The sequence below is a fragment of the Ceratotherium simum genome, chromosome 9 (assembly GCF_057802395.1).
Source record: "Ceratotherium simum simum isolate JZ-2026a chromosome 9, ASM5780239v1, whole genome shotgun sequence".
Lineage (NCBI taxonomy): Eukaryota > Metazoa > Chordata > Mammalia > Perissodactyla > Rhinocerotidae > Ceratotherium > Ceratotherium simum.
The window spans coordinates 26,168,416-26,193,423 of record NC_141908.1 but is presented as its reverse complement, the minus strand read 5'-3'; the positions used below and the strand labels follow the sequence as shown (position 1 = coordinate 26,193,423).

The window sequence follows — 25,008 nt, the reverse complement described above, 5'->3', positions numbered from 1 at the left end:
TATTTTTACTTCAGTAATTCATAATGATCAATTAATGGGAATATCATCATCTACATTTGCCTCTTCATAGTTTCATTTGGTTCAAGTGAATGATACTCATATAACTTTAAATTTGCATAACTCCAACTATTAAAAAAATTCTTATCTGTTTGGGAAATTTCTTTACTATTTTTAAAGAAAGTGATGCCACATTTCAGACTCCAACTATTTTCATATATTCTGAGCTACTCTAGGTTTCTCTGTAGATAGATTCAGTACTTTTCTCAAACAATTTTCCATACAATACTTTAAAATTTAGTATACAATCCTTATAATATTTTTAGACAATGTTTTTAACTTTATGAACTTTAGGTTAAAACATATAATTATGAAAGAATGGTAAAACTGTCATAAGAAATCTGTCCAAAATTGTTGCCTCATAGCCACTATGACCACTTCTATCAGTTTAATACAAATAGACTATTTTTCAGAAGAAGCCAGAAATCTGAGGGTTTTTATAGTAAATTGTGAGATTTTTGATTTTTGGCAACTCAAAAAATTTTGTACAAGCCAAGCATAACTTTCCTTTAGGAAACATTCAGCTGGCAGGAGAGCAACTGATAGCCTATCTTTCCTTTGTTAGATGAGCGTGCCTCTTACAGATGGTTCAGTCAGTGAAGTATTTGTACTGGTTCACCCATGCTCTGCCACCTAGGTGATCACTATTGTGGAAAATCTCAAAGCATGATAATAATGTTCATTGTCGAGTGATTTATGATGTAGAAAAAATTAAAAACAACCTGCTTCTTCTATAGTTAATTAAATTATGGGATACTCAGAACCAACAAAATAATCATTAAGCTTATGTAACGAAAGAAATTATCTTTCCCATATAACGCAGTCAGGGGAAAAAAGAGGGAATTATTTTATATAAGAAGCACTTTTTATGTGCCAAGCACTTCTCTAAGTGTTTTACAACTATCAATTTGTTTAATTCTTATGAGAATGGTATGCAGTAGGTACGATTATTACCATCATGTTACAGGTAACAAAACATGCCAGAATGTGTAGGTAAACTTTCCCAAGGTAATGCAGATAGAAAAAGAGGAGCCAAGATTTAAATGTGAGCTTAGGACTCACATTAAATGTGAGTCTCCAGAGAGACTCCAGAGTCTCTTCCTAACCACTATGTAGTCCTTTAAAATTGAATGTATATTATGATCATACTCATGTTAAAACATAACACTTGGGAAACAGATATGCCTTTCTTACTAGACTCTAGTACAGACATATTGATTTCTTTTCTGTCCTCTGTTAAACTTTGATTTCTTTTCTGTCCTCTGTTAAACTTTGATTTCTTTTCTGTCCTCTGTTAAACTTGATCTTCCCAGTGGGCCTTTACACCACCTGTTTACCTGGAATACCTCCCAATCTTCACATGGCTGACTCCTTCTTATCCATCAGGTCCAAGCTAAATGTCACCTTGTCAGAGGTCTTCTCCAACTGTCATATAAAAGAGCTGTGTTCCAGCACTCCTGATTTCTCTCTATCTCACTACTTGTTTTAATTTCATGGCAGCCTTCCTTCTAACTGAAATTAACATATATATTTTTATATGCTGACTATATGTTTTTTCCCACTAGAATTAAGTTCCTTGAGCTGGGGCCTTTTTTGCCTTTTCCTCCACTATTTTTCCCAATATATGGAAATGTATGGAACAGTGTCTGCCACATAGTTGTTGCTCAATGAATATTTGCTGAATTCATGAATGAAGGGAAAATACTAAAATACAACTAGCTTTTGTGCTTTGGAAAGGAGGTTGGGCATCTTAGAATTCCCAATTTTATAACAATTAAGATTTGTATTTGGTTTAACAGTTAAGCAGTCTTTGCTTTGTGATTTGGAAAAGTGATAAACAGTTTAATGGATTCATATGTGGATTGAACCTAGGATTTCACAGAATCATTCAATAAATATTTATTGCATACCTATTATGTGTCAATGTGTTGGCCACTGTGCTGGGCACTGGGACTCCAGAGATAAAGAAGATACTGACTCTTCCTTTAAGAATCCCATACAAGCCTCAGACTCTATATAATTTTCTATAGATTCTCTCTCTATATATAGAGCTAGAGGAGATCTATGGGTGAAAAGCAATCTAAGCTTTCCCAGTGTTCTTACCATCTACCTCTGCCAACCTTTAACTGTTCTCATCAGCATCATACACTAAATCCCATGGCTTTGGCACTTGGCTTGGGTTTATCTCAATTGGAACTGTGTCCGTCACTTGCAGTCACCTCCTAGTGCTCATTCATGTGACCTTGCCGTTGCCCCGTCTCTTGCATTCTTCAGGAGCTCACTGATTCACCTCCTCTTCACTTTAGCAATCTCCATTCTGCTTTTCATCTAACAAAACCCACTTTCTGAGTTTTTCTTACTCCCACCCTATTGTTTGTTTTTGATGTTATTGAAATCGGCAGATCTTGGCACATTCTCCCAGTCTCTCAAGCCCTTCTTGGTTACGCTTCCTTTTATGTCCAGGCCTATGTTCCTGATTCCACAGTCACTTCAGCCGCTCTCTCTCTCTCCCCCCATTCAATGATCCATTCCACTCTCTCATCCACCTGTTGTTCTTCTCCAATCTTCCTCATATTCCCTAATTCTGGAGAAATAACTTTTGACTACTCAGTGTAGTAAAATGGCTTACTCCTAACTCACAGAGATCATAAAGCCTTGTGCTAGCATATTCACAATTTTTCTCACTTTCGTAGTTAGTCTGTATGATCAAAATAAACAAATATAAACTTTAATAAATTCTTGTATGTCTTGCCCTCTAAAAGCTTTATAACAATTTCTCATTTATTTCTTACAACAATGTCGTGAAGTTATTACCATTGCCTTCAACTTACATGTGCAGGAGCTCAAGCAGTGAGTGGTTAAGCGTCTTACATAAGCTCACACACTTAATAAGTACTCGAGCTGAAATAAGAATTCACTTTTATCTGACTCCAAGTCCCAAGTGCTTGATAACAACACAATGTATGGCCTCCCCCCATACCCATACTTTCTTCCTACTATGTCCCACAATGCCCCTTTTAGGTCCCCAAATAAGAATTAACATTTTCTATTTCTTGTTTGTAAAGGTCATTATTTCCCGTTTTCTCTTCCGGCTCTCGGAACTCTGGACCTGGGTCTGTGACTCTGGTCCATCTGTCTAATGAATTCCCATGTCTGCACATGATAGTGGCATCTATGAGTATCAAAATCATGGTCAGGGCCATACAGTACATAAACAACTCACAAGGCATGTCCCATTTGGCCTCAGGGGAAGAGATGCTCCTTCTTCAACCTAAGGCTTTTCCTCTCTAGTTCCATCCAATCTTGTTTCTCATTTTCTGAGTTGTCCCTTTTCTTTTACTTTCTCAACCTCCCACTCTCAAATAGATTATATCTTTTAGCCTATAACCATGCTCAAGTTACTCCTGTTTAAAAAAAAATAGAATAAAGCAAATCTCAACCCTACAACCTCACTTTTTCTCCATCTCATCTATTTCCTTTTTATTATTGCCAGAGTTTTCTACAGTCACATGCTCTGTTTGCTCAAGTTCCATTCTCTTTTCAACACACTGTAGTCCTTCACTCCCTTCCTTGACTAGTCTAAAACGTCTTAACCATTAAGGTCAACAAAAACAATCTGATGTCTTCTCTTTCGTCAGCATTCTACTCAAACTCTGTATGATTAGATTCTGCTGGCCTTTCTCCTTAAAACCTTCTGTCCCTCAGCTATAGAGACATTTTCTCTCTAAATTCTTATTTCACCTTTTATGCTCTTCCTTCTCTGTTTCTTTCACTGACTTCTCTTCCTCTTCCCACTTCTTAAATGTTGGTAATCCTGGTTTACTGCCTTCATTATTTTCCATAGTTTACATGCTTCCTGTGGGTTTTGGTCTCGCCTCTGGTCTGATCCGTCTCTTACAATATGTTGACTCTTCAGTGGTTCTGCTGGCCGCCATCTCCCTCTTATGCACCAGAAGTGTATTTTCTAACTAACTACCATTAGGATGCAGCACAGACACCTCGGTAAAATCATTTTCTTCTTCTTAAACGTGCCCCCTTTTTCTCTATTGCTCTTCTTAGTTAATCATCATTCTATTCACTTCATCTTCTTTGCTTTCTTAATTCTCCCCTTTCCCTCACCACCCACAACCAAAAAGTACAAAGCCCGAATTCCAGAACTAGCTCCCTCTTCATCCTATGACCACAACTTCATTAGAGCTCTTATTTTCTCTCATCTGAATTCTTCTCACTGTTTCCTCTGTGACCAGTGAAACCATTTCAATTCATTCTCCATCTTTTGTCTTTAAAAAAAAAACACACACAAATCTCACCATATTTCTTCTGGAAAACTTATCTGCAGGATAATATACAAATCCCTTAGTAGGGCATACAGGCTCCTTTCCATCATTCCCCAACCATCCTTCTCAATTCCATTTATTCTCCCATTCTTATACACATCTGCTATGCTAAATTCACATCAGTTTCCAAAATGCAACACTCTATACATCTACAGAAAATGCCTTCACAACTCTGCACATTGCGAATATCAGTATGCATGCACCCTTTTCATCCGGAACACATTTATCTCTCTCTTGAATCCACTCTCCTTGCATGCCATTTGCCCCAATTCTGCTCATTTTTGTGGTGTATCTCCAAAATAATCTCCATGAAGCTCTCGTTTACCTCTGCAGGCACAGTCACTCACTCCTTCCTACCATTTCCCCTATTCTGAAACACACTTTGTTACAATTCTTTTTGTTGTCCCCACACTGCAACTACTTTTTGGTGTATCTCTTTCCCCCAGCCATCCAATCAGAGAACAGGCTGGGTTTGTCTTATACTTCATTTCCTCCAAATCTAGCAAAGGAGCCCAAAACAAGCACTTAACAGATATTTGTTACCTGTTGAATGAGTTTATAAACTGGATGGAGAATTACAATGGAAAATTTCCAGATTCATTCCAATGCATTAACAAATAATACATCTCAGAACAATAGTTTATAAAATGAGAAATACGTAGCAAGTAAAAGCACAATATTCCTATATATACTGACCTTTAGTAGGAACCGATCTTATGGCACAATCAAAGCAAATAATAGAGATTTGGGGTGAATTCAGAAGTATGCCAGAAAAAGCTAAAGTGATTTGAGTAAAATTCAATCAAATAAATATATCAGCTTCAAAAAGCAAAAACGAAGATAAGTAGGTAGAAGACTATTTTAATTGATCCTAATCAATAGTTCACTTTTACAAAGCTGAAGCAGAAAGATCTAGGTTTAAAGAATAACTTTGGGGACTAGGCTTTATTAGAAGTGAAAATTTTCAATATTTAAGCCTTGTTAAACACTGGAATAAATTGTTCAGAAAAGTTGTAGAATTTATTTGGAAGACAATCAAGATTTTACTCAAGAAGCCTGAAATTAAAGAATCCTTTAATAGAAAACATATTTTTGATTCTACAGCTATAAAACACAAGAAAAACTCTGCTAATGAACTACATGATGCCAATGGATCATATTGTACATCATTATAAAAATATACTTTTTAAAAATTGACTAAATATGGATTTAAATCTGAGTGTACGTATCATATCGCTTCTGGGGTAAACTTAAAATATAAATGACTGATTTTAAAATATTTAAATAGAATTATTTAAAAGTTACTGCTTCTGGACAATAAAACATAAAAGCCTCTTTGTTGGAGCAATGTGAAGTCATTAAAAATTGATCCTGGGTTTTGTCCACTTCTGATTTTTATTATTCTCTTAGTCCATCTTAACCATTTCCCAATAATAGCTGAAAGGGTATTCTTTCTATAATATATTCTTCTCTGACCTAGATTAAACCTTTAGGATTAAGTTTCTCATTTTTCTTTACGGGATATTTGGGGTCTTTTAATGTATCTTAAGAAAATATCAAAGGCCGATGCTCTTTTGCTGGATGGTATTTTCCATGATGAAGATTGGGCATGTGTGTAGACAACAAATCATTGAGCCACTCATCTTCACATCATTATTACCAGATGTGGCTAAGAAAAAAGACAAGGCTCAGATTTTATGAAACAGGTTATTAGCTACCATTTTTTATTTTGGATTAATTGCTGTTTCAGCATATAGACTCAGATTATCCTTATCAGTTTGAAACATGAAACACAAAATCTGTTTAGAGGAATTAAGTTTTATCACATAACTGGTTTTGATTCTGGAAAATCAGTCATGGAGGAGGATAAAACTCACTTATAAATTCTCATTTGGGCAAAATGATTTAGGAAAGAGTGCTGAATGGATACCTGATCTTATTAATGTCTAAAGTATGGCTACTGTCAACATAGAAAAGGATACTTTGATTGTAAGATGTGGGTTTTATGTATATGAATATAAATGATGTTAATAATAACTGAAATTGTTTCTACAGTGAAATTTCTCAGTACATTACAAGACCAAATCAAGCCAGATTTTCAGAAAAGCAAAACTTTGTTAATGATTTGGGGCACTAGAATTTTATGTTTGTTTGTTTGTGGGTTTTTTTGAGGGGAAAGTATTCTCTCCTTTTCAAGAAATGAACACCTATTGCATTTATTCCTGAATCAAAATCTTGCTAGAATAAATAAAATAGCTTCTATTTAGTCTACTTTCCTTGTACGCTGATATTGTCTTATATTTACATTACATAAAAAACTATTTAATTCTGTACAGTGAGTAGCTTGGGCACATTTTTGATGCCTCAGGTGCCCCGTCCGAGTCCCTCCTTAGACCCTCATCCATCCAGTCCACCTCAGCTGACCCTGTAGACGACCAACCCTGCTTGAGCCCATATGGTCCCACTCCCTGAGGATCACCAGACACCTTCCTGGAATGCTAGGCCCTCCTTCCCCGCTGCCAGCATGCAGACAGGCTTTCAGCTCCCCGACCTCTTCCAGATTTGGATGAAATGCCACTTTACAGGGTTTAAGATCTGGCTTTCTGAGTAGCCATCCATAGGTGTGCCCAGGGTCTCTATGATGTAGGCAGTGAAGACTCTGGGTGGTGAACTTTGACCAGAAGGGAGCAAGAAATGGAAAGAAATATGGCAGATAAATTCCTCTCCTTCTGTTCCTGCCTCCCACAGATTGTTTCATGCTTTCTCCAGTGTATTTGCAGCTTCTTTCCAAGTCAAGTGGTGCCCCTGCCCAGTGATCCTCTGTATCTCTTTGAGGCTCACTATAGAGTGGTAGCCAGCATGGTAACACATCCCCTCCACTACTTCCCATCGTTTCCTGCCTCACTTCCTTTTTACTTCACTCTCTGTGTCCTGGACTCATGCCTCTCAAATAAAGCATGGATGCTTAATTCGGGGTTTGTCTTCTAGGAAATGAGGGTGAGACGATTGATGTTACTCTCCTTGTGGCAAAGATGCCTAGCTCTCCACCAAAATGTGTGCTGTGCTCCCTCTTCAGGAGTCTAGAGTTATCACTGGGAAGCAGCTCTCCAGCCAGAGACTCCATTTTTTTCCCAGCCTCCTTTGCATGAACATGTGGCCACATTACTGCAATGTCAACAAGAATGATGTGAAACACTTCTGGACTTAAGGCTTTTAAAGAGCACGCAGACCTTCCTATGCTCTCTTTACCTTTACTAGGGGATGGCAGAACCAAAAGATAGAAGAAGCACCATGGAGAAAAAATGACCAGGAATATCTGTTTTGGACTGTGGTATGAGTAAGAAATGAGATTCTGCAGAAATTTTGGATTGTATTTGGACAGCCAGTAGTAGTCCCCTACCTGATAAATCTTTATATTATTGTTGAGAAAACTAAGACGGGGGGCAGCCCCTTTGGCGTAGTGGTTAAGTTCGTGTGCTCTGCTTCGCTGGCCCAGAGTTCTCAGGTTCAGATCCCGGGTGAGGACCTACACACCGCTTATCAAGCCATTCTATGGCAGGCGTCCCACATATAAAAAGCAGAGGAAGATGAGCATGGATGTCAGCCCAGGGCCAGTCTTTCTCAGCAAAATGAGGAAGATAGGCAACAGATGTTAACTCAAGGCTAATCTTCCTTATCCAAAAAAAAAAAAAGAAAGAAAGAAACTAAGACAGGGATTTTAAGTATACTGCCATGAAGTGGCAATTTGGGCATTTGAATTCATTCTATCTGGTTCCAGAGCCTGTTAGCCACTATACCTTATTGCTTTACGTAGTAATAATAACAACAATAATAAATATAATGAAGATTTATTATCTTTGCTATGTGCCAGATGCGTTACATCTATTTTCTCACATAATCTCACAATAGCTCTGTAAGGTAGGTACTCTTATTAACCCAATACTGCAGTCAAGATATCCAAGGATTACAACAACAAACAAAATGTGAACCTGGGATTCCTTACCCCTGTAGTCTGACTTAGAAGCCCCTATTTCTACCTAATATGGTATACTACTTCCAAGAGCATTTCAATATAGTGGTGAATTTTTATGAAAGACTAAATACATATATTCGGTAAATTAAAAAATGCACTGTGGAGTAAAAGTCCATTTTATCTTAGAGAAATGAAAGCTCTAAATCAGATGCATTACATTGACCAAAATGATAAACCACAGAGAGTCAGGCTTCATAATTAAAATAGTTTTCTGAGAGAGCCTAAGGTGAGGTTTATTGGACAGTAAGCTATTATCCATTTATAAAGCATCCTATCAATTTCATAGATTTTTGCTGTTATTAAAAATTATGTAAGATACAGAATTTACTGTGGTTAATGGCCAAATCTTGAGAAAATTATGACCAGAGAACATGGCTTCATTTATGATAATATCGATCACTTGGTTTTATTTTTTTCCTTACAAAGTTTAAGTTAATAAAACACTAGAATTCAACTTACTTTTTTCTTTCCTTCTTTTCATCATCCTCCAGATTTTGGACTTTTCTTTTCTAATTTTTTAAATGTATGATCAGGCCATGTGAGATTGCAGTCTATGGCTATGCTCATAAACTGCCTCAGTGATAACCATGCTGACTTTGCCAGAGCACTATGATTATGAAAATGAAAATATGAAACAGAGATTTAAAATGCCTTCACTAGGCTAAGGTTGGTGGAGCTATCATTTGTCCCTCCATTTCTTATGATCTTTTTGAGCAGGGATCTGAATAAGGGCTTGATACTCACTTTACAAAGATAAAATCATTCCATATTCATTTTGCACAGAATACTCAATAATTCATGAATAGCTTTCTGATTGAAACTATTCTCATCTTTTTGCTAAATCATATGATTTTACTCCCATAAATAAGTGCATTTTATTATTAAAGTCATACTACAGTGAATGAGCATTAGATGTATTGCATTATTTAATTAATGCTTGTGTTCGTTATTTGCACTGGAAGTAAACAATATTAAAAAAAGTAAACAAATTATTTTAATGAGACCTTTTATATTACTCTTTTTTTTTTGCTTTCAAAGTTATGGCTGAATGAGTGGTTTTAAAAAGTTAATAGTTTATTAAACGCCTTGCAAAAGTTTTCTGTCATTACAAGTAAAATTTGCCAGTGTTTGACTCTACTAAGAGTATTAGTACTATGATGTAAAATGAAAAACATAAAGGGCCGGCCTGGTGGTGTAGTGGTTAAATTTCTCACACTCTGCTTCAAAGGCCTGGAGTTTGCTGGTTCAGGCACGGACCTACACACTGCTTGTCAAGCCATGCTGTGGCAGCATCTCGCATACAAAACAGAGGAAGATTGGCACAGATGTTAGCTTGGGGACAATCTTCCTCAAGCAAAAAGAGGAAGATTGGCAACAGATGTTAGCTTAGGGCCAATCTTCCTCACCAAATAAAAATAAAACAAAATAAAGTGAAAAACATAAAAATTAGCAGAAAAAAAGAAGTTACATATACAATCAGCATGTAGGTTCCATATTGAACATACTAGCTTCAGAACCATACAATTTTAGGGCAGAAATATTCCCCAAAATGTTTATAATGCTTCTGAATTTATGTAGTGATGCTAAGTTTTCTGAGCACGACGTGATAAGTAACAGAAACACTGATAGAAGAGAATAAAGTCCACTTGGTCTGAGTTTTGGTGGATGTGAAGACAAGAGAAACTTCTCAAACCAGAAATAGACTTTGCTGAATGCGTTAGTAGGGTGCTACACTGAACAAAGATTCTGGAGTCACATGAAAACACTTCCAAGTTTGCTACTGGTGCTCACTGATGCGCTGATACACCCATATTCTTGGGAAAGGATATTTTTAGTTCTTCTTAGATGAATTGCCTTGCTTGCTTTCTTTGCACTAAGACTTCTTTAGATATGACCAATGGTTAAAAGGTCAAAGACATGAGAACATTAAAATATTTTCTGAATGAGAAGATGCCCTGTGATTTACTATGTGCATTGGGCCTTAATGGTGACAAATTTAGCTGCTTTGCTTTTTTCTTTGTCAATAAGAGCACAAGGCTTATAGCTCTCATCTATTTCCATAGATTTTAGAATATGTCTCTCAGATAATCTAACAAGTACTATCTTCTTTTTATTAAAGTAGAAATAAATATCTTAATTACCCAAACCTGTCTCTGAAAACTCTGAATCTCTCTTAAATTAAGGATATTTAGTATTGATTACAAAGGGCTCCATAGTGCCTACAGAATGAAATCATCTCTTCTCACAGTTCTATTCAAAGTCTTTCATGAGCTGGTTCCACACTCACTTTCTAACCAAACTAGAGTGCTGGCTGTTCGGCAGTGCTATTCCTCAACTTATTCTGAGGCAATCCCTCACTGGCAGTGCAGCTAGGCAACTTGTAGAAGAAACACAAAATAGCCTAGACTGGGGCACATCCACCTGAGGCCTCAGGGAATCTCTAAAAACATTTTTAAGAGCAACGATTAACACACAGTGCATGAGGCAAGGCAAGAAATCAATACATATCTGTAAAATAACAAATAAATTAAGGAATTAATTTCCCATATTTTATCACTGCTTATTTCCTTATTTCTACATAAAATGTCATTTTTCCCCCATTTCTGCATCAAAATCCTACTCATGCTTCAAAAACACGCTTAAATATCGCTTCCTCTACAGATATATTTAGAATCCTTTCCAGCTGGAAGCAATCTCTCTCTCCTCTGAGTTACCATAAAACTAACCTATTCTTCTGTTCAGGCCATTTTGGAGCAACTATCAATGTCCATTTTTTACTATAATTACTCAATTTATGAGCAAGCTTTCTATTTGTTTCTAGACCCTCAGGGAAAGATCTGAGTCTGATTCATTTTTGTATCTTTCATAACACCTAACATAGTGGCTTAAATATGAAGACACTCAGTGATATTCGCAAAATAAACAAATGGAGAGATAAACAGGCTAAGCATTACTTGGAACAACAGTTTCCCTGGGAAAGGACTACCTGTAGCTAGATCTATGGTTTCCCAGCATGTTTTCTTATGTTTTTTTTAATCACTTTAGTCATGTTTTATTAGAATAAATCTACATATGATTCTGTCTCCTCTACCAGACTATAAGCACCTTGAGAGCAGGGACCATATATGATTCATCTGGATATCTCTAGGGTTTTAAAAATCATTGTGTGATACCTGTTAGGAAGTGTTAATTATTTGTAGAATAAATAAATGAATGGGTGCTCTAAATTACAGCACTTCTTCCCCATGAGGCAATCCATCAATAGCCTTTTTTGACCAGGAATGCCCATTTGCCATATCCCATGGCTAGAGTCAGGTGTCTACTCCATACCAAGCACAAGCTCTAAAATTACAAAGCACAGCAGGTACCTAGGAGGCAAGTTGCAATTGAAGTGCTGGAGGCAATTGAAATACTTCACTGATATTAAAATAGGTAAATGTACCTGAAAAATGCAAGGGGTGTGAGTCAAGGCCTCAGAGGATAAACGAAACTGACAACTCTTATTTCTTTAGAATTTGTCCAGCACCAGATGAAACAAATAATAATGTAGGTGCTTTTGAGGCAAACGTTTTTGCTCTTGGACTAAATGAGATGAAGCCACGATCCTAGAAGAATCAGCTTCCTCTCTTGTCTTTTCCCCGTGATAGGCCTGGTCTTTTTAAGGCATGTAGCATCTACACTGCTGTTCAGTATGTATTTGTTAAAAGAGCAGACATGATAGATTATTCTAGGGTGAAGACGTCTGGAGAATACTGACACATCTTTTTTTTTTTTTTTTGTGAGGAAGATCAGCCCTGAGCTAACATCCGTGCTAATCCTCCTCTTTTTGCTGAGGAAGACCGGCTCTGAGCTAACATCTATTGCCAATCCTCCTCCTTTTTTTTTTGTTTTTCCTCAAAGCCCCAGTAGATAGTTGTACGTCATAGTTGCACATTCTTCTAGTTGCTGTATGTGGGATGCGGCCTCAGCATGGCCAGAGAAGCGGTGGTTGGTGCGCACCCGGGATCTGAACCCGGGCCGCCAGTAGCGGAGCACACACACTTAACTGCTAAGCCACGGGGCCGGCCCCTGACACATCTTATTAAAGATTGCCTCTGGTTGCAAATCTCAACCCGTGGCACTCTTCTCTTTCCTTTTATTTTATCTTATCTTCCAACCAAACTAAAAAACTCATTTCTCTTTTTAGCACACAGACCTTGCCCATTCTCTGTTTCATGCCATTGTTCATATTTTTTACTCCACTGGAATTCCCTGCCCACATATCTCCACATATTGAAATTATAACCATCCTTCAAGGCTCAATTCAAATCTTTCACAGATGTGAGCTCTCTCTCCTTTAAATCTCAAAAAAATTCTTCTACGTTTCTTATTTCATCTCACCCCATTTTTTGGCAGAGATGCTGTAAAGCAAAGACTATATCTTGATTATATCTCTATGCCTTATATGTAGCCCTAACGAGCAAGCTGTTCATTGTAGGATTTCAATACATATTCTTATGAAGTCTTTTCCCACCAAGGCTTATATAAATAGCACAAACTTGATTAACCAAATGCATATTTAAATGAAAGTGAGGTAGATTGTAATGAGAAACTATGCTATTTGGATCAACTCTCCCACTGAAAACAATGAAAAATGCTGGATAAAATATTTCTTTTTAAAATTACCTTAAAAGAATTGAAAGGCTGAAAAGATAGTGGGAGCTGCCAAGGTAAATATTTTTTGGAGGTAGGAATCTGACCTCAGCAAGGAAAGCTGAGTATCAAATCAACATAACTGTACTTTGCCTGAGGGCATTTGTTTATACTACATATTTGAACTTTGGTTAATCTACCTCACAGAATAATGGAAAATGTACTGCCTGAGGTCTTATGAAAGGATAAAGGAGAACCCATATTAAACTTGTTCTCTTTCTCCAATCCCAAGGGATTATAAAGAAGACTGCCTTTGTAGAGATAAGCAATGTAAAAGGAAATAAAAGGAAGGGTAAAGAATAATTCTGCCCCTGAGAAGTTGTGGCACAGCTGTAGCCATCCTATTATGTACACATAATCTGAGAAGTTTAAACTATTAACTTACATTGAGCTAATTAGTCCCAGACCCTTTGAGAAAAATGCAAAACACTCTGGAGTAGAACACATTTATCTTAGGCTTCAGAGAACCTGCCATGATAATATTTCAATAACAATGATTAGCACACAGTCAAAGATAACCAGACGCACAAGGAGACAAAGCAAAGCAACATGAGTGAGAACCAGCAAAAACAGACTGACACAGATTTCAGATGTTAGAATCATAAGACAAAGACTATAAAACTATGCCTTCTAATTTTAACAAAATAAAAGAGATTCTTGAAAATATCTTCAGGAAACAGGTATGACAAATGACACAGTAAGTTTAAAAAAGGAAACAAAATTCTAGAAATGGAAATTACAATAATTGAAATAAAGACAATGTTTATCACAAAGGGAGACTGAATTAAAGAATTAAAAGATAAATCAAGAGAAATTATTTGGAAGGCACTTCAGAAAGATAAAACAATAGAAACAAAGAAAAATGTAAAACGTGGAGGATAGAGTGAGAAAACTTAACATAGGTTTAACTAGAGGCTTAGAAGAAAATATGAGAGAGAGCATAATAGAAGCTACATTTGAAAAGATAATAGCTGAGAATTTTCTAAAATATATTAATGACAGTTACATACAATTTCAAGAGGCCAACAGACCAGGAAGGAAAAAGAAAAAGAAATTGACATTTGGATGCATCATGGTGAAACTGTGGGAAAACAAAGGTGAGGAGAAAAATATAACGAGCAGCCAGAGAACAGCAGTTAGACTAACGGGTAACTTCTTGATCACAAGAATGGATGACAGAGAACAGTGGAATAATATCTTTGATGTGCTGAAAGAAAATAACTGCCAACTCAAAATTCTATATCCAGAGAGAACATATATTTCCAGAATGAGGGAGAAAGAGAGACATTTTGAAAGAAACAGACACTGAGACAGATTGTCACCACAAGACTCTTACTACAGGACTTTCTCAGAATATATTTCAAACAGAAGGAAAAGTGATCCTAGAAGGAAGACCTAAGATGCAGGAAGAAATAAATAGCAAAGAACAGGGCAAATATTTGGCAAATGTAAACCAACAGTGACTCTATAAAAAAGAATAAATAATGTCTGATGGTGTTAGGAAAAAAAAAAGAAAAGAAAGAATTAAAATACCAGACAGCAATAGCATAGACATTAGGAAGGGGATAAATGTATTAAAAATGTTCTAAGGTAATATTTTGGAAGAGGTAAAGGGATTGGATTAGCTTTAGTCTTTGATAAGTATCAATGTTGTAATCCTAGGCAAGCCACTAACAGAAGAGAAACAAAGTACATCACTCCCAAACCAGTAGAGAAAAATATGAAATGATAGAAAAAAAATAAAAGGAAAGAAAAAACAAGACATATTTAGAGAAAGAGACAAAAGAAACATACACCATGATTCCATTTATATAAATTAAAAACCAGACAAAGTAAACTACGTTTTTTAAGGGTTACGGCTATAGATGGGAAAATAATGAAAGGTGATAAAATAACAACTAAAATGCAATTTAACTCCGTGGCAAGGAAAAAGGCTGTGATGACGTAGAGACAAATGGCAGGGGGTGGGGCTTCTGGAGGGCTGGCAGAGTCTACCCTGACCTGGGTGGTAATTATGGAGGATTCTGATCAATAACTGTTAAAGTATTACATAAACATTTTATACGTTTTACTAAAAAATGGCTTCTGCACTATTTTCCAATGACAATATAAATATATTTTTTTTTGGTGAGGAAGATCAGCCCTGAGCTAACATCCATGCTAATCCTCCTTTTTTTGCTGAGGAAGACTGGCCCTGAGCTAACATTATTGCCAATCCTCCTCCTTTTTTTCCCCTTTTTTCTCCCCAAAGCCCCAGTAGATAGTTGTATGTCATAGTTGCACATCCTTCTAGTTGCTGTATGTGGGACACCGCCTCAGCATGGCCGGAGAAGCGGTGCGTCGGTGCACGCCCGGGATCCGAACCTGGGCTTCCAGCAGCGGAGCACGCACACTTAACCGCTAAGCCACGGGGCCGGTACCCAATGACAATATTTTAGAATTTTAAAGTGAGTTACAAATGATTGGTAGTTGCCGGGGGGAGGGGGAGGTGGGGAGGGAGGGGGGTGAAGGGGATGGTTCGGTACATGTGTGTGGTGATGGGTTGTAGTTGGTGTTTTGGTGATGAACATGATGTAATCTGTGCAGAAGTGGAGGTGTAGTGATGTACACCTTAAATTTTTACAGTGTTGTAAACCAATGTTACTGCAATAAACAAAAAATTAAAAAAAATACAAATCAGAATATATAAAAAACTATGATAATATGAACACTATCCTTTCCTTCATAATCCAGGAAATCCAGATCTAGGGACATCAGTGGTTTCAAAGGCTCCTCCTCACAGGAGGGCACGCCAGTCTGGACCAAACACTCTCTGGTTTGAGGCGGAGAGAACAAAACAGAGACAATGTTTATAGACATAGAAGGGGGACAGTTTCCTGTTTTGATAAAGACTGTCTTGCGTTCTGAGGTTTTATCCTACCCAGATTTGGGGTATTTTATAATGTCCTTTCCATTAGGAAGTGACAGTGGTAGGTTACTTTTTAATGTCCTGATTAAAAAGAAAAACAGAATAGGTCAGTCCTCCTTTTCTTTTAAGGTCACCAAGGACCCAGAGTCGATGAGTCTCTAACGTACACACACCAGTGAAGTGATTCTGTGTCTATTTTCAGGGGGGGCTGTTTTTGATAAAAATGTGACTTGGTCATGAACTGAAAGAACCTCAGTGAGAAAGAAAGATAGCCAAGCATAGAAAGTGGGATCAGGCACAACGTCTTGTGACGTGGTATTAAATGTGAAAGCCCTAAGAGTAAGAGCCTATGGAGGAAGACGGGGGCCCCAGGAAAATATATGTGGACATGCAGGAGGTTATGTCTAGAGCCGCAAACAGATGATGGCTTCATTTTCAGAATTATTCAGTGTTCAGACACAAGATTTTGTGCTGCCTGTGGATACATATTTCTCTTTTTGGAGGCCATACATGCTGTTGTTTCTTGAACTCATTTATTTTCTCTTCTATACATGTCTGAATCAGTTCAAGTGCAAAACTAATATAGTGTAATAATATGCTATATTATACTCTACATTATGCAATATGGAATATATTTATATTTTTAGTAGAGTATAATAGAATATAATAATTATTTCACAACTTCTATTTTTTTAATTAACTAATTTCATTCCTTACTAGTTCTGTTGATGAGTATCACTATCCTCATTTTATAGATAAGGATTCTGAAGCTCAAAGAAGTTGAGTAACTTGGTCAGCTCCTACACAGCAAAACTAGAGTGAAGTCCTCTGTGGTTGAACTTCAAAGTCCTACTCTTAGCTACTCTGCTGCTTTGTCTCTCCACTGAATTAACATTCAAAGATCATTCCTATAAAGATTAAAATGCCATTTACCCTTTTAAACCACATTCTGCACTCACTCAGGCAGTTTTTACTGACCCCTTGGAGGGAACGACAGACTTTTTCCCAGAAGCACAATGAACAATACCAGGACATGTTTAAGGGGGTACAAGGGAAAATCAGAAACTTGAGTATACATCTCTTTCAAAATAAAACCACAGCATCTTTAATCAAGGCCTGGCAATCAACGTATCGTTTCTCTGAGACTGAAACCGGTAAATGTGGGCTATCCCACTAGGCCTTTAATACTTGGTTAGAAATGTATCCAAGAAGTTGACTAGCAAGACAATTCATGCAGTACAAACAGGAATCTGTAATTCTCTTCCCCAGTACCACAAAACACAGTTAGTTCCTGCCCTGAATTCACTTTGAAGACAATGAGTGCCTGGGAGAAACCATAAGACCATTGAAAATAAGGCCAAAAAAATGTTAACGAATTTCTTCTAAAAGTAAAATCTACTGTCAATTTCCAATTCTGAAATTTGAATGGGAGGCATGCGATTAGTGAGCTGAATTGCAAGGTTTGCCTACAATCTAAAAGGGAGTTTTTTTTCACCTGTATAAAATTAAGCAGCTGACAATTATATCTCCTGGTAGGAGAAGATTAAAATAATAAAATAAAAATAAACCAAATGCCTTAATTTGAGATCTAATCTCTACCATTATGCCAGCACATTCAGATAAACTCTGCTCCAATGGAATTCTTCTCGCCCAGCAGGACACAGACCATCTTCTCAGCAGCCAAACTCCACAAGGCAAGGGACTTGCCTCCCTTCCTGACTTCTCCCTTAGAACTCATTCAAAGGGAAGACAAAGGACCTGCGAGTAGACGGGAGTAGTTTTGTGCCTGGCCCTTAGGGGTACTTTATTTTTCTTAAAAAGATTATCTCAACCTTACTGTAGCCAAAAATAAAAACAAAACAAAATCCTAAAACAAATTTCTGAGGCAGTTTAAATTAAAAATACAAAGGACTGAGATATATGTTTAATTTATTCATAATTAGTTTACAGATTGGACTGCACTGAGACTCCAAAATCAGCAAGCCACTTGGGGATAAAGGCTATTGCAATTATCAGGAGCAAGCCAAATGCTACCTTTTGTTCTTACTAAAATCTTCTCCTTTAAAAAAACATCTCCTAGCAAATGATTTTCTATTTCCTATTTAAAGAGGATTACATAGCAAACGGGACTAGTGGCTGGAAAGCAAAGAACTTTCCATCGTTTTATTACCTGCCAAATACAAATTAGTTCATTGTGGTTAACTCCTGCCAGGCGACCCCTTTCCCTGCCACCCATCAGGCCAATGGGGTATGGCAGGTTGGTTCCTGCCTGGAGTCCTTCCTAATCAGGAAGCTGTCAGATATGCTGCCTGCCCACTCTCTCCTACATCGTGTGGCAGCTCTGGTGTTTGGGCAGCAAGGTTTTGAGCTTGAATTGCCCCAGTAACTAGCTCTGAATTGCTCCCACTTACTATCAATGTCAAATCTCTGTGGGCATGTGCGAGGCCCTCCTCCAGGTACAATAAAGAAACCCTACAAATTTCACTTTGTAATAACTATAGGATACAGAAATTGTATTAGCTCCATTAGATGGAGTCACAGAAATATTCGGAAAGGTTAGCTGGATATAGGGAATGTCACAGTTAGACTAAGATAAAAAATCACTTTGTTAACTTAGAGTGTTTCCTCATTGGTAACACCCTATATTAAGGTGCCATTTATAAACAGTTTATTATTACTTATTAATGTGTGAAGCACTCTATCTCAGGCTAGATAACAACTTAAATTCATGTATTAAAGATGCACATACATGGTTTAATACAATTTATGTCTTATAATATTCTTTAAAACAGCTTCCCATAGTCTCATCCGTTAAGCATTTAATACTAATGTATTTTATAATGTACTTTATAATACATTATTTGAGCCAGTAGCTGCATTTAGTGATCATTTCATAAATAAGAATAAAGCATTTATAAATGGCACCTTAATTTAAAGTGTTACCTTCGCATTACTAGATAGCTGCTCGCCATTCATCTCATTTTGTGATTATTCTCCAAATGCACCACTTAATAAAACAGACACTAAGTTCTATTTTCCCTTCATCTGATTAAAAGTTTATTGAGTCATTTCCTCTATCTGCTTTCAGATGCTGGTAGCTTGGAGGCTTTAGTGTGATTTCTGATAACCCTCAACTTTTAACTCCACAATATTTCTTTAAAGATGATAATAGTAGAAACAGAGAATGACCTACCATGTTAGACAGAGCCTGCTGCTTGGATTCTTTGTAAAATTCAATTGTTCGACTAGAAAGAACAATCCAGGAAGTAGACCAATTTTTTCTTGGGGAAAAAAAAAGAGAAAAAGCATTATCACTTGAAAAAATCATTTACAGATACAGTATGAGCAACATTTGGAATGAGTAGAGACCATCTTTATTTTTAACTAGAATTCCGAAAAGTCTTTTCTTTATTAAAATCTGTAGGTGGTGTGGAATTTGGGTAGCAATAAAGACATTCTGTAATTTTTAAAGATCATGGCATTTATAGTAAAATTTTTTCAATTTGTAGATCTTCCCAAAATCTTTTTCATCTACTAAAAATCAATTTTTGTGTATCCATGGCCCCACTCCATAAAAAATCCATGTTTCTACAGCCAAAAATAGCAAAGTGTAAAAAGGACTCAAAACCCTTTCCTTCATTGTTACTTCTCTTCATTGGTTTAGTATATTTCAGAGTCTGAAAAACTAACCAGCTAAGGTGTCACTGCCTAGTTCAAAATATTTTTTAACGTTGAATCTCACTAGAAATCAAATAAATGCAAACAAAAAGTGAAACGTTTTTTCCCTCTTTGCCAATCAAATTGGCAAGAATTAGAAGGAATAATACCAAAGGTTACTAAGGGTATGGAGAAATGGATTCTCATAAAATTTTGATGGCAGTGTAAACTAACACATCTTTTCTGGAGTGAATTTGGCAATACGTTTTTAAAAAATCTTTAAAAATGTGTATGTCTTTTGACTAAACAAGTCCATTCCTATAAATTTAAATTTATCCTAAAGGAATCATCTCATAAGTTGTTAAAGCTGTGTCCACAAGAATGAAGTGCATCATTATTTCTTAATTCTGCACCTAAAATATCAAAAAATAAGAGATTGGTTATGTAACTTGCATATAATAGATTCATATAATGGAATAATGAACCCTATGCTGTAGAAGAATTCTGATACGGGAAGATTTTAATGCAGACCACAATAAAATATGTACTTCATAACACCATGCTGTGCTATTTACCTAAGACTGTTCTCATCCATCCCAACCCCTTCTAATTATTATTATTATTTTTATTTTTATTTTTTTGGTGAGGAAGATTGGCCCTGAGCTAACATCTGTTACCAATCTTCCTCTTTTTGCTGAGGAAGACTAGCCCTGAGCTAACATCTGTGTCCATCTTCCCCTATTTTGTATATGGGATGCTGCCACAGCATGGCTTGATGGGTAATACCTAGTCCACGCCCAGGATCTGAACCTGCGAACCCCGGGCCGCTGAAGTGGAGAGTGGGAATTTAACCAGTATGCCACCAGGCCAGCCCCCAGCCCCTTCTAACTATTAACTCTCTTTCGTCGGAAGTTCAAATACTACATCCTCAAATGTGCCTTCCATGACTCCCTCACATAGCACTTATGATCAATTAAAAAATAATTTTTGTAAATTTCACCTCTATCTCCTCCATTAAAATAAAAAAAAGCGCAGAATGATAGAAAGCATTTTATCTTTACAGAGGTATCCCCAAGCACCTAGCACACTGCCTTGGAAGAGCAGGCGCTAAATATATATTTATTGAGTCAATGATTGAGCTTAGGCATGGGGCAAAAAAGCTGGATATAACAATAGTTAAATCAGGTGGTGAAATCACAGCTTTCAATGTTCCTTTGTATTTCGTCTTGTTTATCAAATTTCCTGCATTAAACATGTATCACCTCAATAATTATATATGTATATTCATGTCACGAAGAAGGCCCTTTTTTAGACGGTAAAACATTAAGGAGATTAATATACAGAACTTTCTATCCATTATCTCATATTGCTACTGTTTGCTTTGGTTTAACACATTTCAAAATAGCTAAATTCAGTCTACAAAAGTGGTCAAAAAAAGTTTACAGAAAGACTTTATTCAGGTGAATAAAAAACTACACAAAAATATGTTTAAAATGACCGTTCATGATCTTTGTGTAATTTATTTCCACTTGCCTCTTAGAATCTACGGGCTTGATTGAAAGGATAGCTTTGATTCAGTAAAGTTAATATTTACAACAAGATTAAGTTGCTGTTACATGCTTGAAGCTTTGTTAACGCTTCACCATTGTGTTAAAAAAAACAACACATTGGCACCAGCCCCGTGGCGTAGCAGGTAAGTTTTCGCGTTCTGCTTTGTAGGCCAGGGGTTTACCAGTTCAGATCCTGGGCAGGGACATACTCACTGCTCATCAAGCCATGCTGAGGCAGTGTTCCACATAGAAAAGCTACAACGCTACAACTATGATACACAACTATGTAGTGGGGCTTTGGGGAGAAAAAACAAAAAAAGAAAAAGAGGAAGATTGGCAATAGATGTTAGCGCAGGGCCAATCTTCCTAAAAAAAAAACACAATAAACAGAAACAAAAACACACTTTGTATTTTTCAGCATGCAAATGTGAAAACTATGTTCTCAGATCCACTAGTCTTCAAATGAAGAGTCACTTTTTCAATCAAATGATGAAAAAGGTGGGAAACAAAAATAACAGAAAGAAAACCACCTAGACCTTTTCTATCCTTCACCCTAGTGCCCATTTCTCTTTTTAGGCACTAGCAGCAGCAAGGTGAATTGGAGCAGCCATAGCTTTCTCTTTATGCAGGTCATAATACTAGATGACCCCAGATAGACAAAAAGGAAACACTGGAAAGACTGCTAGTCTAGACTGGGCATCGTTTATCTCCACTCCTTATGTCGACGGTATGTGATCAGGGAGTATGGAACACCCTCAAACATGACGGAACCCATATTTAACCTGCCTCTTATATTTCCCACTATATTTTTCTCTCCTGGCAGGGAGATACTATACCTTATTTGCTTCCTGTATATAGCAAGCCCTGGATAAATGGTTCTGATTTGAATCTTTTTCAGATGTTGATCGTTTACAGAATGTGTTGGCATTACTCTCCCCTTCCTTAAACTTGGAGCTGGAACTGGTTAGAACTGAAGTTGCATGAAATTCAATTATCTCGTGGTTCTCTGTTAGGACTCTGAACTGCTGTGAAATGTTCCCTGTTAGGTGAATCTGATGAACAAGCCAAAGAGGGTAAAAACTGCAGGTTTTGGAGCCTTAGTAATATAAATTTGCTCTGACAGTTAACATACAGTGCTATTTCGTTTTGAATCTGTAAACTAGAAACAATGTCTTTATGGTATTAGAATAAAAGTGAAGATTTTTACAATTTGTTTAAAATAATTTCATTTCAAAAGGAAGAATAAAATGCTGTTATCAACCTTAGATGCTCTGATTTCATTTCAGTTTTTTCCATGATCTCTTTTAAAATTACAACTAATGTAAATTATTTTGAGTACCTAGTATAAATTTGATTGTCTAGTGGAGATTTAGCGTCACAAAAAAGATGATGAAGGTAGTAATATGTCCATTTCCTAACAGGGAAAACAAGGTTCAGAGAGTTTAGGTAACTTATTTAAGACCATACACTTAGATTTGAGTCAAATCCAGTTTCTCTGATTCCGAAACCTGTAGTCTGTTCACGAATTTATGCTGTCTTTTTTTAAGGGTTAAGCAGTACTGTCTAGGTTAAGGAGATTGTCAGTGTCAGATTTTGCCATAGTTTGGTCAAAATTCTCAAATTATAAAAGCTAGTGTGCACAGCCTGTGACAAGGTACAAGCCATCTGGGCTCTCTTATTAACTATGTTACCAGATGCTGATTAGAGGGGTTGGGGAAAGGCCTGCCACTCCCAAGCTCTTTTCTTCCCTTTGAAATTGCACTGATTTAAAGGAGTCACGTGATAGACTATTCAACTCCTCATAAGAAACTGGCAGCGGGGGTGTGCTCCTGATGGTGGCATCTCTGTCTCTTTCCTGCTCGGGGATTATTCCGGTCTGTGATGAGCAGACTTACCTGCACTCAGTAGGGAGCATAAAACCAGAAAGCAAGTCAAAAACCTCTAGTCTGGGAGTGGCTGAGAATTCACCTAATGGGAACAACTTTTAACGTTTGGAACCTTGCTCCCTGAACGAAGTCCTCTAGAGACTTGACCATTTTCCTCAAAATATCTGTCCAGTTGAGTCTCATCTGATGGGTTTGGCACATTGTGTTGCCTGTAGTTCTCGGGATATCTGTGGAAGAGCTTTCTCACCCAGTTACTCTAACGCAGTGAGCCTTTTGACGGCATTGTCAGCTCTGGAGAGAGTGTGAAAAGGGTCAATTGGCAGGATTTTGCTGTGACTTGAACCTGTAGTGCTTTCTGTATGCAACCAAATCCTTATAGGCGATTGTTGTTCAGTATATTAAGAGACAGCTCAGGAAGTGAGTTACTCCTGCAAGCTTAGAGGGCTTAGCCAGGACAGGTGAGTCTAGCAGTTTCTGTTGAAACTTTTAAAACAGACCTTTCAAGGATGAAGCAATTTTCAGAATGGAAAGAAAGTCCCTGTACTCCCCTAGCTCCCCCAAAGAGATGGACACCATCCTTAATCTCTTAGAGCTTTCCCACTTCTGGGTACATTATCTGACATTTAGTAGGTGCTTATTAAAGGTTTTTGAGTAAAAGAATATACGGGTTCTCAAATTTCAGGAGGGTCATACATCTGGACTTTTCCTACTCTGTGTTCGCTGTTATTCACCAACAAGGACTGCAAAAGCCCCCACCTCCTGCATTTCTCTTCTCTGTCCCTTAGTTCCCTAGTGTTTTGATATGTCATTCCTAGCATTTTTTAGAAATCATCTAATGCTTCTGGTTTAATACATTTTTTTCTAATTTATAATTCTAGTGGCAATATCTGAGCTTCCCTAGAGGTCTTCCTAACTTCTCAGACGTACCAATAAGATGAGATATTATGCATGTATTGGTCCCACTCTGCCCTAGGTGTGGCACCTGGTATTTTGTATGTGTCAAGTAATTTAATCACTAAGCCAGCCACAAGCATCTATTGAGCATCTACCACATGATAGACATAATTCCAAGGACTGAATATATAAAGGCAAATAAGAGAGACCCCAAGGAGTTTACCTTTAACTCAGGGGAGACAGGCAATAAACAGGGAAACAAATCCTCCAAACAACACTGGGGCGTGGGTGATACCCTCATATTACAGATGAGAAAACTGAAGCTCAGTGAGGCTGCCTCCTACCCAGGGACATAGAAGTCATAAAGATGGGATTCAGGCCATGTCTCCTGGAGTTGAAGGCCATGCTCATTCCACTGTATCAATTGTCTCTAGAGTGGGTGGCATGCAGCTCTCCCTTAGTCATAGTGAGCATGTCTATGCAGAGCCTCAGGATAGGCTCTGAGAGAGGAAGATACACAACTGCTGTCAAAAAAGTACTTGGACGTCTTTCTCTTAGGAGTAAGGCCACTTCTTAGCTTGACCTGGGCTGTCTGCAATGCTTAACTGCAAGCCCTTTCATCCCTCCCTTTCCATGACAGTCAGCAGGTAAATTCATCCATCATTGGGAGCTATTTAATGCCTTAACATTTCATCATCTTAACTTTGAGGGCATTCTTTAGTTTTCCACACAGAGGGATAAAAACCAAGCTGTTGGATAGACTTGAGTGTTAAGTAAGACATATAGGTCAGGAAATATCCAACTTTAGTCAGTCAAAGATTCCAGGAATAGGTGATATAGTCTCCACACAAATTTACAGGTAACAATCAGATGAGGGATTGATATTGATGTTAGAAATTCAGTGCAGGAAACAGATCCTGGGACAAGAAATACAAGTATTTATTTTAATTTTTTTTGGTCACAAAATAAAACACAACTGAGGGGGAAAAAGACA

At 37.2% G+C, this 25,008-nt stretch overlaps 1 protein-coding gene across 2 annotated transcripts in view; it reads right to left on the bottom strand.

Annotated features, from left to right (window-relative positions):
* ARHGAP15 (Rho GTPase activating protein 15) overlaps window positions 1-25,008 on the bottom strand; it is a 590,073-nt gene that overhangs the window by 476,632 nt on the left and 88,433 nt on the right. For both annotated transcript variants that reach the window (XM_087435123.1, XM_004423853.3), the window contains one exon: window positions 19,221-19,308. In XM_087435123.1, the coding sequence (XP_087291249.1) occupies window positions 19,221-19,308 (88 nt within the window). The remainder of the gene's footprint in view (window positions 1-19,220; window positions 19,309-25,008) is intronic.